Source organism: Aspergillus niger (genome assembly GCF_000002855.4).
Source record: "Aspergillus niger supercontig An13".
Classification (NCBI taxonomy): Eukaryota; Fungi; Ascomycota; class Eurotiomycetes; order Eurotiales; family Aspergillaceae; genus Aspergillus; species Aspergillus niger.
Genome location: NT_166528.1, coordinates 189,305 through 201,516, shown reverse-complemented (window position 1 = coordinate 201,516; position 12,212 = coordinate 189,305). Strand labels below are relative to the sequence as shown.

General features: G+C 50.2%; 3 protein-coding genes across 3 annotated transcripts; 1 reads left to right on the top strand and 2 right to left on the bottom strand.

The window, feature by feature from the left end:
- Positions 1–645: 645 nt before the first annotated feature.
- On the bottom strand, positions 646–3,526 carry An13g00850 (uncharacterized protein; the record flags this gene model as incomplete). Its single annotated transcript, XM_059743800.1, has 5 exons — positions 646–1,643; positions 1,688–1,873; positions 1,929–2,024; positions 2,082–3,225; positions 3,296–3,526. 5 exons carry the CDS (start codon positions 3,524–3,526, stop codon positions 646–648), a joined length of 2,655 nt encoding a protein of 884 aa, XP_059602032.1.
- A 1,572-nt stretch (positions 3,527–5,098) lies between these two features.
- On the bottom strand, positions 5,099–6,994 carry An13g00840 (uncharacterized protein; the record flags this gene model as incomplete). Its single annotated transcript, XM_001396188.3, has 3 exons — positions 5,099–6,161; positions 6,227–6,644; positions 6,718–6,994. The coding sequence occupies 3 exons, from the start codon at positions 6,992–6,994 to the stop codon at positions 5,099–5,101; spliced, it is 1,758 nt and encodes a 585-aa protein (XP_001396225.1).
- Positions 6,995–8,467: 1,473 nt separating this feature from the next.
- Positions 8,468–11,017, top strand: An13g00830 (hypothetical protein; the record flags this gene model as incomplete). The annotated part of the gene is made up of 9 exons (XM_059743799.1): positions 8,468–8,543; positions 8,598–8,672; positions 9,060–9,115; positions 9,317–9,519; positions 9,745–9,942; positions 10,019–10,067; positions 10,149–10,270; positions 10,367–10,437; positions 10,845–11,017. 9 exons carry the CDS (start codon positions 8,468–8,470, stop codon positions 11,015–11,017), a joined length of 1,023 nt encoding a protein of 340 aa, XP_059602031.1.
- Positions 11,018–12,212: the final 1,195 nt, after the last annotated feature.

Here is a 12,212-nt window from a genome sequence, read left to right as displayed (position 1 = left end):
GGTAGGAATCCACAGCAAGTATTGAATGATATCGCTTATAGAGAGCAGAAAAAGCAACTCAAATCGATAATGAAAAAAAATACAGAATAGACAGCTATGCATACATAACATACAATGGCCACAGAAAAGATAACACAAAAGTGAACAGGAGGGACAACAAAGATGTTGGGTATGTGGAAAAGAAATGAAGGAGAGGCATATAGATATAGATGGATAGATAGGTAGATGAATAGCTGATGACAAAAGGCAAACCTAACAATTGACAGGACTGCCGCCAACGAAAACACAAGATCACACACAGACACAAGATGCCATTCTCAAGCAATAAGACCTGCTTTAAGTTGAGATGGTGTTTGTTGTGTTGTGTTATGTGTATAAGGGCTGGTCCAAGGATCAAGGCTCACATTGTACGAAAAGTCAGCGATGCTAAGCGGTAGGTACCCTTGGTATTGGTAGGCTGTTGTAGCATTCTCTTTTGCCTTGTCTTGTATTCCCCGGGAAGTTGTGGTAGCAGCGTCATCGTTCGTTTCCTTGCAAGAAAAAGAGGATAAGATAAGATAACAAACATTCTTTTCTGAGCCTGTCTCTGTCTGCTCCTGTCTTGGAAGGAGACAGGTTAGAGGCTTCTATAAGTCATGGACACATCTAGTCATCGTCCATTGGCTTGTCTTCCAATGTGACGCCTTTCGGCTCGGTCTCGGCTAGACTGCTGCGCTTGCTGTCTGTGCCGCTCTCCGTGCTTGCGACAGTCGGGAAGCTGGAACGGTTTCCGAGGCCGGGTTTGCGAGTGTAGGAAACGCTAGACCGGGAGATTGTTGATGAGCGCTTCTCGGTATCTTGGGTGGGAGTTGTGGTTGGGGTCACGGAAGCGTCCGATTCAGGGGCCGGGGGAGGACTGGCACTACCCGATGAGGGGCTTGCGCTGGCCGCAGCGGAGACAGGAGATTCGCTCAAGGCGCCGTTGGTGGTGGACTCAGGACCGTTGATGTTCACGCTTGTCATCTGCTCCGCGGCGGTGGGAGATTCGCTTTTGATGGGAACATCCAGGCTGCTGCGGGCGATAGTCCGTCTTTCAGTGGGGCTGGTCACATTGATGGGGAAACGTCTGGTCTCCGAAGCGCCGCTGGAACGGTCGCGGCGATGCTTCTGAGGAGGAGCCGGGCTGTTGGCACGGCTACGGTCGAGGATAGCACGGTTCCGGGCCTCCATTGCGGCCCGGCGGTTGCTCTCATCCGTGCTGATGGCGCGAGGACGGTTGGTGGACCCACTGATCCCCAGAGCACTTGACTGGCGTTTCAATTCACCAAAGATGGCATCCTTGTGAGCGAATAGGTCGCGGATGAGGCGGTAGCTGTGCCGTTCGTTCATCGTAAGGCTGCTTTCTGTACGGGGACGGAGGATGCAGGGAGATAGGGTCTGAGCAAGTGCAGAGACATAAGTTTCGTCGGCAGATGTAAGGTCAATCAAGCGCGTGAAATGGGTCATAATAGCGTCAAGCGTGGCAATGTTGTTCAGACGGAGTTGTCCAAGAGTGCTTTGCAGGACCTTGATGCGGCCCTCTTCCGTAGTCTCATGAGCAGTAGTCGAGTATATGGTCTTGACAATTTCGTAAACTTGAGAGGAAACCAAAGAGTCTAAGGAAGCTGTTAGACCTGCACCATAATCAAAGGTATTAATAAAGACGAACCTGGCAACTCAAGGAGGTACAGTTTCAAAACACTCGCAATGATGGGGATTTCATATTTCTCCAGGATTTCGTTATAATCCGCTTTGCTGTTATTCAATGCGCTACGGAGGTGGTGTGTGGCTGCTAAAGGCACATCGTACAGCCAGATCGCACGTCGTGCCTCGTCACCCTCGAGGTCAGGGTAGCCTTTCCAAATTAGATTTAAAGCGCTCCAAAGGGACAGGGTGTAATGCCAACTTACGGTTGTCCAGGTAGGTCAGCAGAGTGGTGACCACGATGGGAACGCGCTTGCGGTCGGCTCTAGCTCTCGCTTCGAGGTCAACACCAAAATTTTGATCTAAAACGGTTTAGCAAACACTGAATCTTCAAAATATCCAGTCGGGAGGATGCATACCTTCCACGGATCCGTAGTAGTTCTCATACGCCTGCACACGAGGTACGAAACCACCGGTCCGGTAGTTCTCCAAAAGGTAACGAAGATCGCCTAGCGGCTGGATGGTCTCTTGGTAAAGCATCATGTGGTCGACCGTGCTTTGCAGGTTGGGAATGACATTGCTGATGGCGCCTGAGAAATCCAGGATCACGGCCTTGATTGCCTTGAGGCGGTCAAGCTCACACTGCTCCATGAAGCGCAGGTTTTCAACAACCTCTTCCTCGAGCTTGCATCTGATCATGTCCAGCTTGCGCACCGCAGCCTTGTACCGTTCATCGGCCTCGCGAGCTTCCCTGCGCAACTTTTCCGCTGGTGTCTCGTTGGGGTACGGGTTGTTGAGAGGATTCCAGCCGGCCAGCATCTCAGAAACAGAAGACAGCGGAGACTCACTGCCGTCCTCGCTTGTTGCTACAGAGGTTACGCGCATAAGAGGCTTCTTCTTCTCTGGGACACCGGTGATCTGGAACACCTTGGGGCGCCACTGATAGCGCATCTTGGAGCTGTTCGCGAAGGTGCTGCCCATATTGCCGACCAAGCGGAGAAAGCCATTGTCGACGAGATCCTGCCCAATTCTCTCCGAATAGGTGATGCTGGTTCCGTTCAGGTGCTTCTGAGTATATTCCACAATATCCGCACCGGTCGATGTGTTCTGATATGTGCCGATGATCGGCACCTTGACCTCGCCAATCTTGATGTTTTCCAGCATATGTGTCAGAAGCCTCTTCAAATCCTCCGGAGGGTAAATCCGATCGCCAATCTCCACCGGCTCTTCCTCCTCCTGTTCTTCGGGCAGAACGATTTTGGGGGTGGGCTTAATCTTCGGACTCGTTTCGGGGGCCTGGAAAGCGAGTTTGTTCTCTTCCTCGAGGTCTTCAACCACACGACACTTGTTGAAATAATGGCTGCGGAGCTTCTTGACCAGGTCCACCTGTTTTGAATGTTCTTTAATTCGAGCCTGGAGATCATCGTGGGAATTTTGAATTCGGGCCTCGTGCTGGTCGCACCAACGCCTGAAGGGGCTAACGACTAGCTCCCGGATGTTCGACGCGATCTTTTGGTGGTTCTTGGATGCCTCGACCATCTCGGTGCGAACTCCCTCGTACGCCTAGAAACAAAACACCTAATATCAGTATCCCATCAATCAGAACCTTGCGTATGAATGGAAAAGCACCGACCTTCCTCACGCTTGCCCCGTCATCTTTTCCGAAACCCGTTGGCGTGACCCGATCCACGGTCGGCGCAATATCCCCCAATTTCAAACCGTACTGTTCCTCCGCATCTGCGCGCATAGATGCAATGGTGATGATCTGCTTGTTCTCGACGGCGCCCTGCTGGAGTTTCCCGTAAAGCACCCCCAGACCGGTGGCGTAGTCGGGGGTCCAGAACGAATCCGCGAAACCAGGCATATTGAAGGAGGAACCAGGCAAGCTGACGTCAACGGGAAGATTGCTTGGTGCGGGCTTGGAGCGATGCGCGACCAAGCTGAGAGCGAGATTGAATCTGAGGAGAAACGGCCGGCGTTCGTCACCGACTCTAGGCAACTAGTGTAAACTTTCCGATGCACCACCGAAATCGTTTGTTTAGAGGAATGCCGGTAAAATTGCCTGGAGTGAACGGAGAGAAACCAGCTCTGTTTGCAAGCGCCGGATTGTTATCCACCTCTAACGGATGCTATAGTGGCACACAACGGCTGCGAGGAGACATAGGCCCGGTGACGGGTATGCGAGGGCGGCTACAGGAGACCGTTTAGGTGGTGAGGAGAGGAGAGGGGTGGATTGGGTCGAAAGCGTGGAAAACAAGGGAGGCAGAAGAGAAAAAAAAGAAATAAGGCAATGATAAAGCAGAAGAGAGAGAGAGAGAGAAGTAGAAGGAGTGTTGAAAAAGGGAAAAAATAAAGGTGGTCAATTTGCAACGGGAGAGGAGGTGGAGGAAGAAGTTAGTTAGTTGCAGTATGAGACACTTAGACGGATGACAACAGGGGAGACTGGATCTTAGGTTCAAGGTTGGCCGAGATCTTTTGGAAGGAAAAGCAACTTTCTCGCCCGGCTCTTCTTGGGCTTCTCCGTCATGCGTAATTTACGCCTTACCGACCTGAAACTAGACCGTTGGCGCCTCAGCCATCACGTGTGGTTGCCGGGTGGCTATTTTTGGGGGCTCCGGTGAAATATTACCGATATTACAGAGATTACAGCTTGTCTTAGATTGATTTCCCCCAACCACGCCTGATGCTTCCTAGTCTTTAGGGCTGGTGGGAATTTTGGGAAGACCCATCGCAGCACCGGTAACCCAAAATAATGGGAAGAGGAAAAGAGCCGAACCCTCAGATCATTTCCTAGGAAGGAAGGCTCTGAAGACGATTGCTTCCACTAAGACACAATGGAGGAGAACTGGTGGTCGACAAGCGTTAGTAATCTGGCACATCTTCACCCACTGATCTTCCCCTGTACAGAGTATGTATGTACAAACAGCGTAGAGACGCTGTCAATACTTCCAGTAGGTATTTTTAAACGTGGCTGGTTGTTCTCCAGATGCAAACACGCCAAGCCCGGAGACTGGCAGCAGATCCAAAACACGGCATTGCCGACAGCTTCTGTCATGTTGCTTTTTTGGCACCACTGAAGTCGGTATGCTTCTATTCTTAGAGTTTGAAAATCATTCCTCTAAACACGGAAGTCCATACATATAGTTGCTCTCAATTTATTCATTGTCAAGATACTTTCATTCGGTTCTGAGTTATGATGACAGTCTTCGTCGAGTAAAAATTTCTCAATTTGTTGTTTTTTTGGTGAACATTTCGCCATCCCGATGCATCGACTCAGCGCTGATCAAATATGCTACTTTATGTGGACATAGACTGAAGAGGGAGGCATGATCATAATCATACATAATTCAAGCGCAAAAGGGGAAATTGATGGAAGAAAACATAGCCCAAGCATGAAACAAGCCCTAACACCTTTGAAATGTGACCCAACCCAGCTTTAGCAGAAGAATTTCCACACCTTCTTCCACGCAGGCCAGGCCGCCTGTTCCGCCTTCTCCTCTTCGATGAGCGCTTGGATGTCGAGATCGCGACGACCGGTTTGAAGATCCATGTCCTTGGCCCGGACGAAGGGGGTCTTGAACCAAAGCTTGTAGGGGATGTAGAAGGCCAACACGACTGGCGCAGCAAGGTAGGCGGAGAAGAAGTTGGATACCAATTCAGAGGCTGACATGTCAGCATATCCGCTGGGCGCAAAGCCGACCCAGAACTGAGCAATCAGAACGAGGCAGTTGAAAATGAGCCCAATCCAGGAACCAATCACACCAGGCTGGGACTTGAAAGCCAGCTCATCGAGGCTATGCCCTTGCAATTTCCAAGCGCGACGGAAGCGAATGTGGCACAGGCAGATTGATCCCCAGGTGAAGATGGAGGAGAGACCCGAGATGGCCATCATCCATGTGAAGGCTTCACCCTCTTTATCGGAAGCGGCCAGGAATCCAAGCAAACCAAACGCCGAAGCAACGATGAGAGCCGGAAGAGGACGGCCTTTGCGATCGATGTAGGCGAAGAATTTCGGGGCCTGCTGTTGCTCAGCCAGGGCCGCCAGGGTTCTAGAAGAGCCGTAGACAGCTGCATTGCCCACGGAGAGCACAGCAATCATGATGACAACGTTCATCACAGACGGCAGTCCAGAGATTCCCGCGTGCACAATGGAGATGACGAATGGGGATGCTTTGGCATCGGCGCTAGACGATCCATCGAGGAGTCGAGAATCGGTGTAGGGAACAAGGAGGCCGACCAAGGTCAGAGACACAATGTAGAAGAGGGTGATACGCCAGAACACCTGCTTGACGGCGGTCGGGAGCGATTTTCTGGGATTAGCGGTCTCTGCAGCGGCAAGGCCAACCAGCTCAGTACCAGCAAACGCAAATGCAGCGTTCACAAAAACACTGCAAAGACCCTTGAAGCCGTTGTGGAAGGCACCTGGGTCGTGCCAGTATCTTCCACCGATGTATCCACCATGGGGCCCACCGCCACAAGTCAGGATGATACCGAGAATGCTGTATGAAGTCAGTAAACCCTCATCGCATACGAATGCTGGAGGGGGCAAATCCAATAGACTCACATGAAGCCAACTACGGCGGTGACCTTGACGATGGAAAACACAAACTCTGCTTCACCATAACCCTTAACACCGAACATGTTGATGCACACAATTACCGTCCAGAAAATAGCGACCCAGGCAGCATTCGAGACGCCCGAATCCCAGTAGTCGACAGTCAACGAGGCGGCAACAATTTCGGTGGGGAGGGTCACGAGCCACTGCAGCAGATAATTCCAACCCATGGCGAAACCCCAAGCGGGATCGATGAACCGAGTGGAATAATGCGAAAACGAACCAGCGACAGGGAAGAGAACGGCCATTTCACCCAGCGCGTGCACTGTGCAGTAAAGCATGCAGCCGATCAAGGCATATGCGATCAGGACCGAGGCTGGACCACCGGCCGCCAGGACCGATCCAGATCCGACAAAAAGACCAGTACCTAAAGCGCACATGCAGTCAGCAAGGACGAAGCCCAGATGACGTGAGTCTCGGCATCAAGGGACCATGCATACCAATTGAACCACCAATCGCGATCATCTGAAGATGGCGACCTTTGAGTTTGCGTGCCAGTGGTGAGCTAGCAGTATTCTGAGCGGCATTTTCGATGTCGAAGGTCTTCCCATCATGACCAGGTTCATGATGCGCCGAGGCACGAGCATTGGGGTCTCTCTTGAAACTATCCCAGATCCGCTGGCCAACGCTGCCTTTGGTCGATTCAGATTCGCCGTAGAGAGGAGGAGCGTCGCCGAACGAGGGCTCCGACTTGGGTTCAATGAAATCCTTCTCCATGGCTGCAGAGGTGTGATATACAGACGGTGAATGAATTAACTGCAACGATTCAAGACAGAACAAAAAGGAACAAGGTGGTCACTAAAGCCAGTCCGGCAACCGCAGAGAGAATAACGAGGCGGGTGAGGTAAAGGTGAGAGAGTATGGTGGGGAGGGAGGAGGGGAACTCCAGAGATGACGAGTGAGTGGTGGTTGCAGCCCGTGCGAGTGAATCTATCTCAAATCCCAAGACAGTAGTGATAAGTAGGGGAGGGCTTTAGGTGAATACTATTAGCACCTCTGGAGGGGGGAAACCGGGCGGCAGGAGTTTCTTATTACTTTTCCGTAGAACAGCGGGATTTGGGAAATAGAAAATTCCCTCTGAGACATTATTTATTGCTAGCCAGGATGCAGGGGTTTTTTTTATTATTTAAATAAGAACCGGGCGATATAGGTCACAGCAGTAATCCCCGACAGTTCCAATCCACCCATGGGAGTAATTACGGCCCCGGTCCACGAGCAGTGGGAAGAACCACTTAACAAGCTCAGCAGGCCCAGTTGCGGGCCTGATATCGACCACACAATCCATGTGGCCGAGCTAAATGGGCAGGAAGGCCGCAGGATAGTGGAGGCAATGTAGGTAAGTTGTCTACTTAGTCTGCTGCGACTCGAGCTGGGCCCATGAACAGCCGGATGCGCTCTGGCTACTTTACTTTTCCTACTATGGGGAAAAGGCTAAACTGGTGCGCGACAAATAGGAGGAGAGCCAATCGGTGAGAGCGTTCCAAGTTGACCATGGCCCGGGGGGATCCCTCGAGTTACTTACTGAGTTAGTACCACCTCATTGATTAAGAGCAAGAAAAGCTTCTCACTGGATCTGATTGGTGGTTCTGCAAGGTATTATTAACTGTTACTCTTTGCTTTAGGGATGATTATTACATCCTGCACCACTAAACCGCCCCCCAAGATAACTGGTTATCGGGGATTCACTACTACAACTGATAAGCCCGAACAAGCCACCCTCCCTCAACTCCTCTGCTTAGGCTCCCGACGCTGCGTCTTACGATGGCACGTTGTAACCCCCTTTGGATCCACTCGCATTCTATCAAGAAAACACAATAACTACTTTTATTGTGTTCAGGGTAATTTTTCTTTTCATTCAGCTGTGTAAAGGGAAAAGAGTTTGGGATAAAAAAAATGAAAATGAAGGAGTGTCTACATCATCTACTCCAAGCTGGCTGAGCGCAGAGTGCAGTCATACAGCAGACTGACGAGAAAAATCAGCCTGATCCGGGGAAAATAATGGAATTGAAATCACCTCATCATCAGTGACGGAAGAAGGTAGCATTTTTCTTCATTTAAGGTTTCCACGCCACTGACTTCGTTTATTTCCGAACCAATACCACTGTCCACTACAAATAGGTTAATCGTGTGATTCAAAAGCAACAAAGAAGGAGATGGGTATTCTTTCGCCGCCAGCATAGTTCATGATTCATGGCCTCTAACGTAGCTAACTACGGAGAAACTAATCCTGTGTATGAGCTGGGTTTCAGGGATGTGGTGATGCCCAGTAGGCCCGCCTCTCGCTATCTCTGACTATCTATGGTGCTATCTTGGCTTTCAGCGGTCCATGGACCCCAGGGTTTCCGTTCTGGGGTGGAGACCCGCCCCAAACAATCCACCCTTATCTCCGGCCATAGTGTATTTTGTACCTCACCTTATCTCTGCTTCTTCCCCCGGCTAACCGTTTCGCTGCCTAGTACTTATCTACTATCATGACACCCTCCCTTGGCAGTGTCTCGTAGGGGGGCAAACCCACGTACCTAATAACTCGTAGTCAATCTTTTGCTTCTTTTTACTTTTTATGTTATCCTGATTGTGCTACTCATTTCCTGAGTATCAGAATCATGCTTGGCATCCATGTACACTGCATGGAAGGTAGTAGTCTATCCTCTTAGCATCTCGTATAATCCCACAGTAGGAATCCGTCCGCTGCCGCCTATCATAATCCACGTGTCCCGCCTCTGCCCGAATCATGACAAGTTAGTATTTTGCTACTAACTCTAGGCTAAGGTGTAACCTACAGGGGAAATAATCGACACTACAACGAAGAGCTCTCCTGCAGTATATGCTTCTACTAAGGTGAATTAAACCTCATAGTGAATTACTCCCACCCCCTCTTCCTGATTAACCGAACGGTCCCTGCGAGAATTGGGGAACTTTCGGAAGTACTACTAACTAATACTAGAAGGGAAGCATCCATAACCACGGGCTGGCAGGCGCCAAAACTAAAATCATCTCCGCACCCACCGAATTTACGCGGCCGGGGCTGGGGCCAATCAGGCTGCAGATGCAGGGATGTTGATAAGCCCTCATTGCGGTCGGTTCGATGAGTTCATTTTTCTGCCTATCAAGACATTATCCACTCCCCCTACGACACAGTACTTCCTTCTATGCTCCGTCGTTGTCCGTCGCTACTCCTACCTAGTAGTACATGATCATCCGAACAGTATCCATTTAGAGCCACTATGCTATACGGCGCTCAGGTACACCATCACTGCTACTAATGTCTGTGTCATGATGGCGCGAATTAAGAGCAGGGTAACGAATATACAGCATTCAAATCACAGACAGTACTCAGGAGCTTTCATCTCGCACACCTGAACGAGGCAAAGGTAATACTTGTGTTACGCCTCTTGCCACCCTTCCCTTCTCTTTTCGTTTTCTACATCATGATACCTTTGTATTCCTGTTCCTCAAGGATCCTGAAGGAACGTTGGGTTTGAAAATCTTAGTGGCTACCACCCCTTGCGTATTCCCATCCTGGCTGGATTCTGGAACGTCGTCTGTCATTTGACTTCGGTTCTCCTGATCGATCTGGCCTCTAAGCTTTTGCACTACACACCCACTCGTTCGCCCCGTCCGTCCCTGCTAGGGGGAACCCATGGAAGACAGATAGAAGCCAGTTGGTGTTTCTTTCGGCGCGATAGCCCGACCAAGCCTGCAAGGCTAAGCCCACGCCTCGAGGAATGTTGGATGAACCAGGATGCCCGAGTTGCTGCTTAGTCTGTTCTCTGCGGAGTCCTTCAATCAGGTTTCTAGTCTATCTACTTAGTGGCAAGGTCGGATATCGCCGGCTCGTATAAGCCACAAGCCATCCGTGGTTCGTAGCCAGGTCCTCCTTTGCGCCAAGGGGTTTGTTTATTTGCCTCTTGCGAACTTCTTGTTCACTGATTTGCCTCTGGAGTGGTGCCATTTCCAGGGAATCATTCTATGGCTCACATCTTCACATGACAGGTCTGACACCGATTGCAATAATGGGGGATAGCTTCGGGCAAAGTACAGCCGTGCCATGTGGCCATGTGAAATGTGGTGCTACTCCTGTTTGGACAGACCATGCAACTGCTTTGAAGCTGCATGTGGTAGCCTGACACCTGGGCCGCTCCGTTCTAGCTACCCATCTGGTTACTGTGATTGCTCCGACATGCAGCCCTGCCATAATAGTTCATAACAGAGGGTGTTATTCTGCGGACCCCCTTCTCGGTGTCGCGAGCTATTCACAGTGAGAAGGCATTATGATCAACATGCACATCTGCGAAAGACTGCACAACAAAAAGAAAAAGCAAATTATCAAGACACGAGCACTCACATAGTCAGCTACAGGGTCTAATGCGAAAGGAAGTATTACCCATAATTCTGCAGATTAGCACCTGTAAAGAAGCAGAGAATCTCTGCTATACCACCCGCTGGAAAGACACAAATAATCTGCGCCTCCGCCCAGAAGTACGAATACCGGTTGTTTGGACTCACACCGGCCCGGTGGTGCCAGTCTGAGTAAGAGATCTACGACGTTTTGTTTGGCGACTTGCAGCTGCCAGCAAGCTCTGGGATACCCAGCCGTGCGACCGGTCCGGTTACGTGCAGGAGGAGCTTACTGTCGGGCAGAGCCTTGCTCTAGCTAGGCTAGCTGGAATGGCATCTAGCGCTGATACCGAGGTCAGCGTGGAAGTGTCCATGTCCATAAGACAAATTAGGCCGTGCTAACTCTAGACTAGGTCTATGCGCTTTCGCGCTGTTGTCTGAAACGCCCCTTACTGCATCATCATCAGAGCAGATTGAGTGCGGCCAGCGAATCCAGCCAGTTATCGACAGAGTCCTCGGATTCTATCCCAGGGGCATAATCACGCCCCATGACTATACGAAAGTATCTACTCCGTAGCGCCCACCCATATTGAGATAGACATAACATTAAGTAAAGATCCACAAAAAGTCCCAACTCAATAACCTCAAAGTACTCCTGTACACGGACAAGACTACTAATCTTCCTCCCGCCCGTCCCTCGGCAGAACCAAGCAAAAACCCAAACCCCGCAAACCACAACCCAGCCCCATCCGACGCTAAGCAAAATAGACAGACACAAAAGGAAAAGGAACAAGAAAAGTATCTACGTAGCATCCATCTCCCTCATCTAACCATGGCTCAGTCCGTCCGGGGATAGTCCGACCAAAGAAGTAAATTAAAGTTACTTAGTAGATTAGTAGTGGTAGTGTGATGATGTATACTATAAACTCTCTCTCAGCTGACTGACTTGCCCACTTTTATTTTTTGCGGGGAAACAATCTGTTATGTAACAGATTCATTCCCGCTTCTTCACCCCCGCAGTTTATGCCATGATGCCATGCCATGCCATGCTCGTGTTATGCTACCCCAGCTTTTTTTGGGACATCCTTGGGTCTTGGGGCTGGGGAATGTCCGGGGGTTTTTTTTGCTAAGGTTGGGTTGCGATGATGCGACGCTGGTTGGTTTGGAATTGTTGGTCGTTGTGTGGGGTTGGAGTTGAGTTGGGGCTTGGGGGAATGGGTGGCCGGACTGATGGATGTATTGCGAGAGAGAGAGAGAGAGGCGGGGGGAAAGTCAAGTAGAATGCCTATTTAGGTACTACTAGTACTGATCATTTACATCTAGTAGTTAGCTAGGTGGCTGTTAATTGCTGGGCTGGTAGAGTAAGATGTACCGCGGTATAATTTGGGTCCTTGGCTCCTTCTTGCCTTTCAGCAGGTTGTTTACGTCACTACTGTTAACGTAGCCTGTGATGGAGATAGTGAATTGGAGAATGTAGTACATTGAAGATATACATCATATTGCGGAGTTGTTGCTGCACAGCATGTTGATACACCGTTGTGCTGAATAGGAACTTTACCGTGGGGGTGTATTCTATAGAATACAAATTGAATATGAG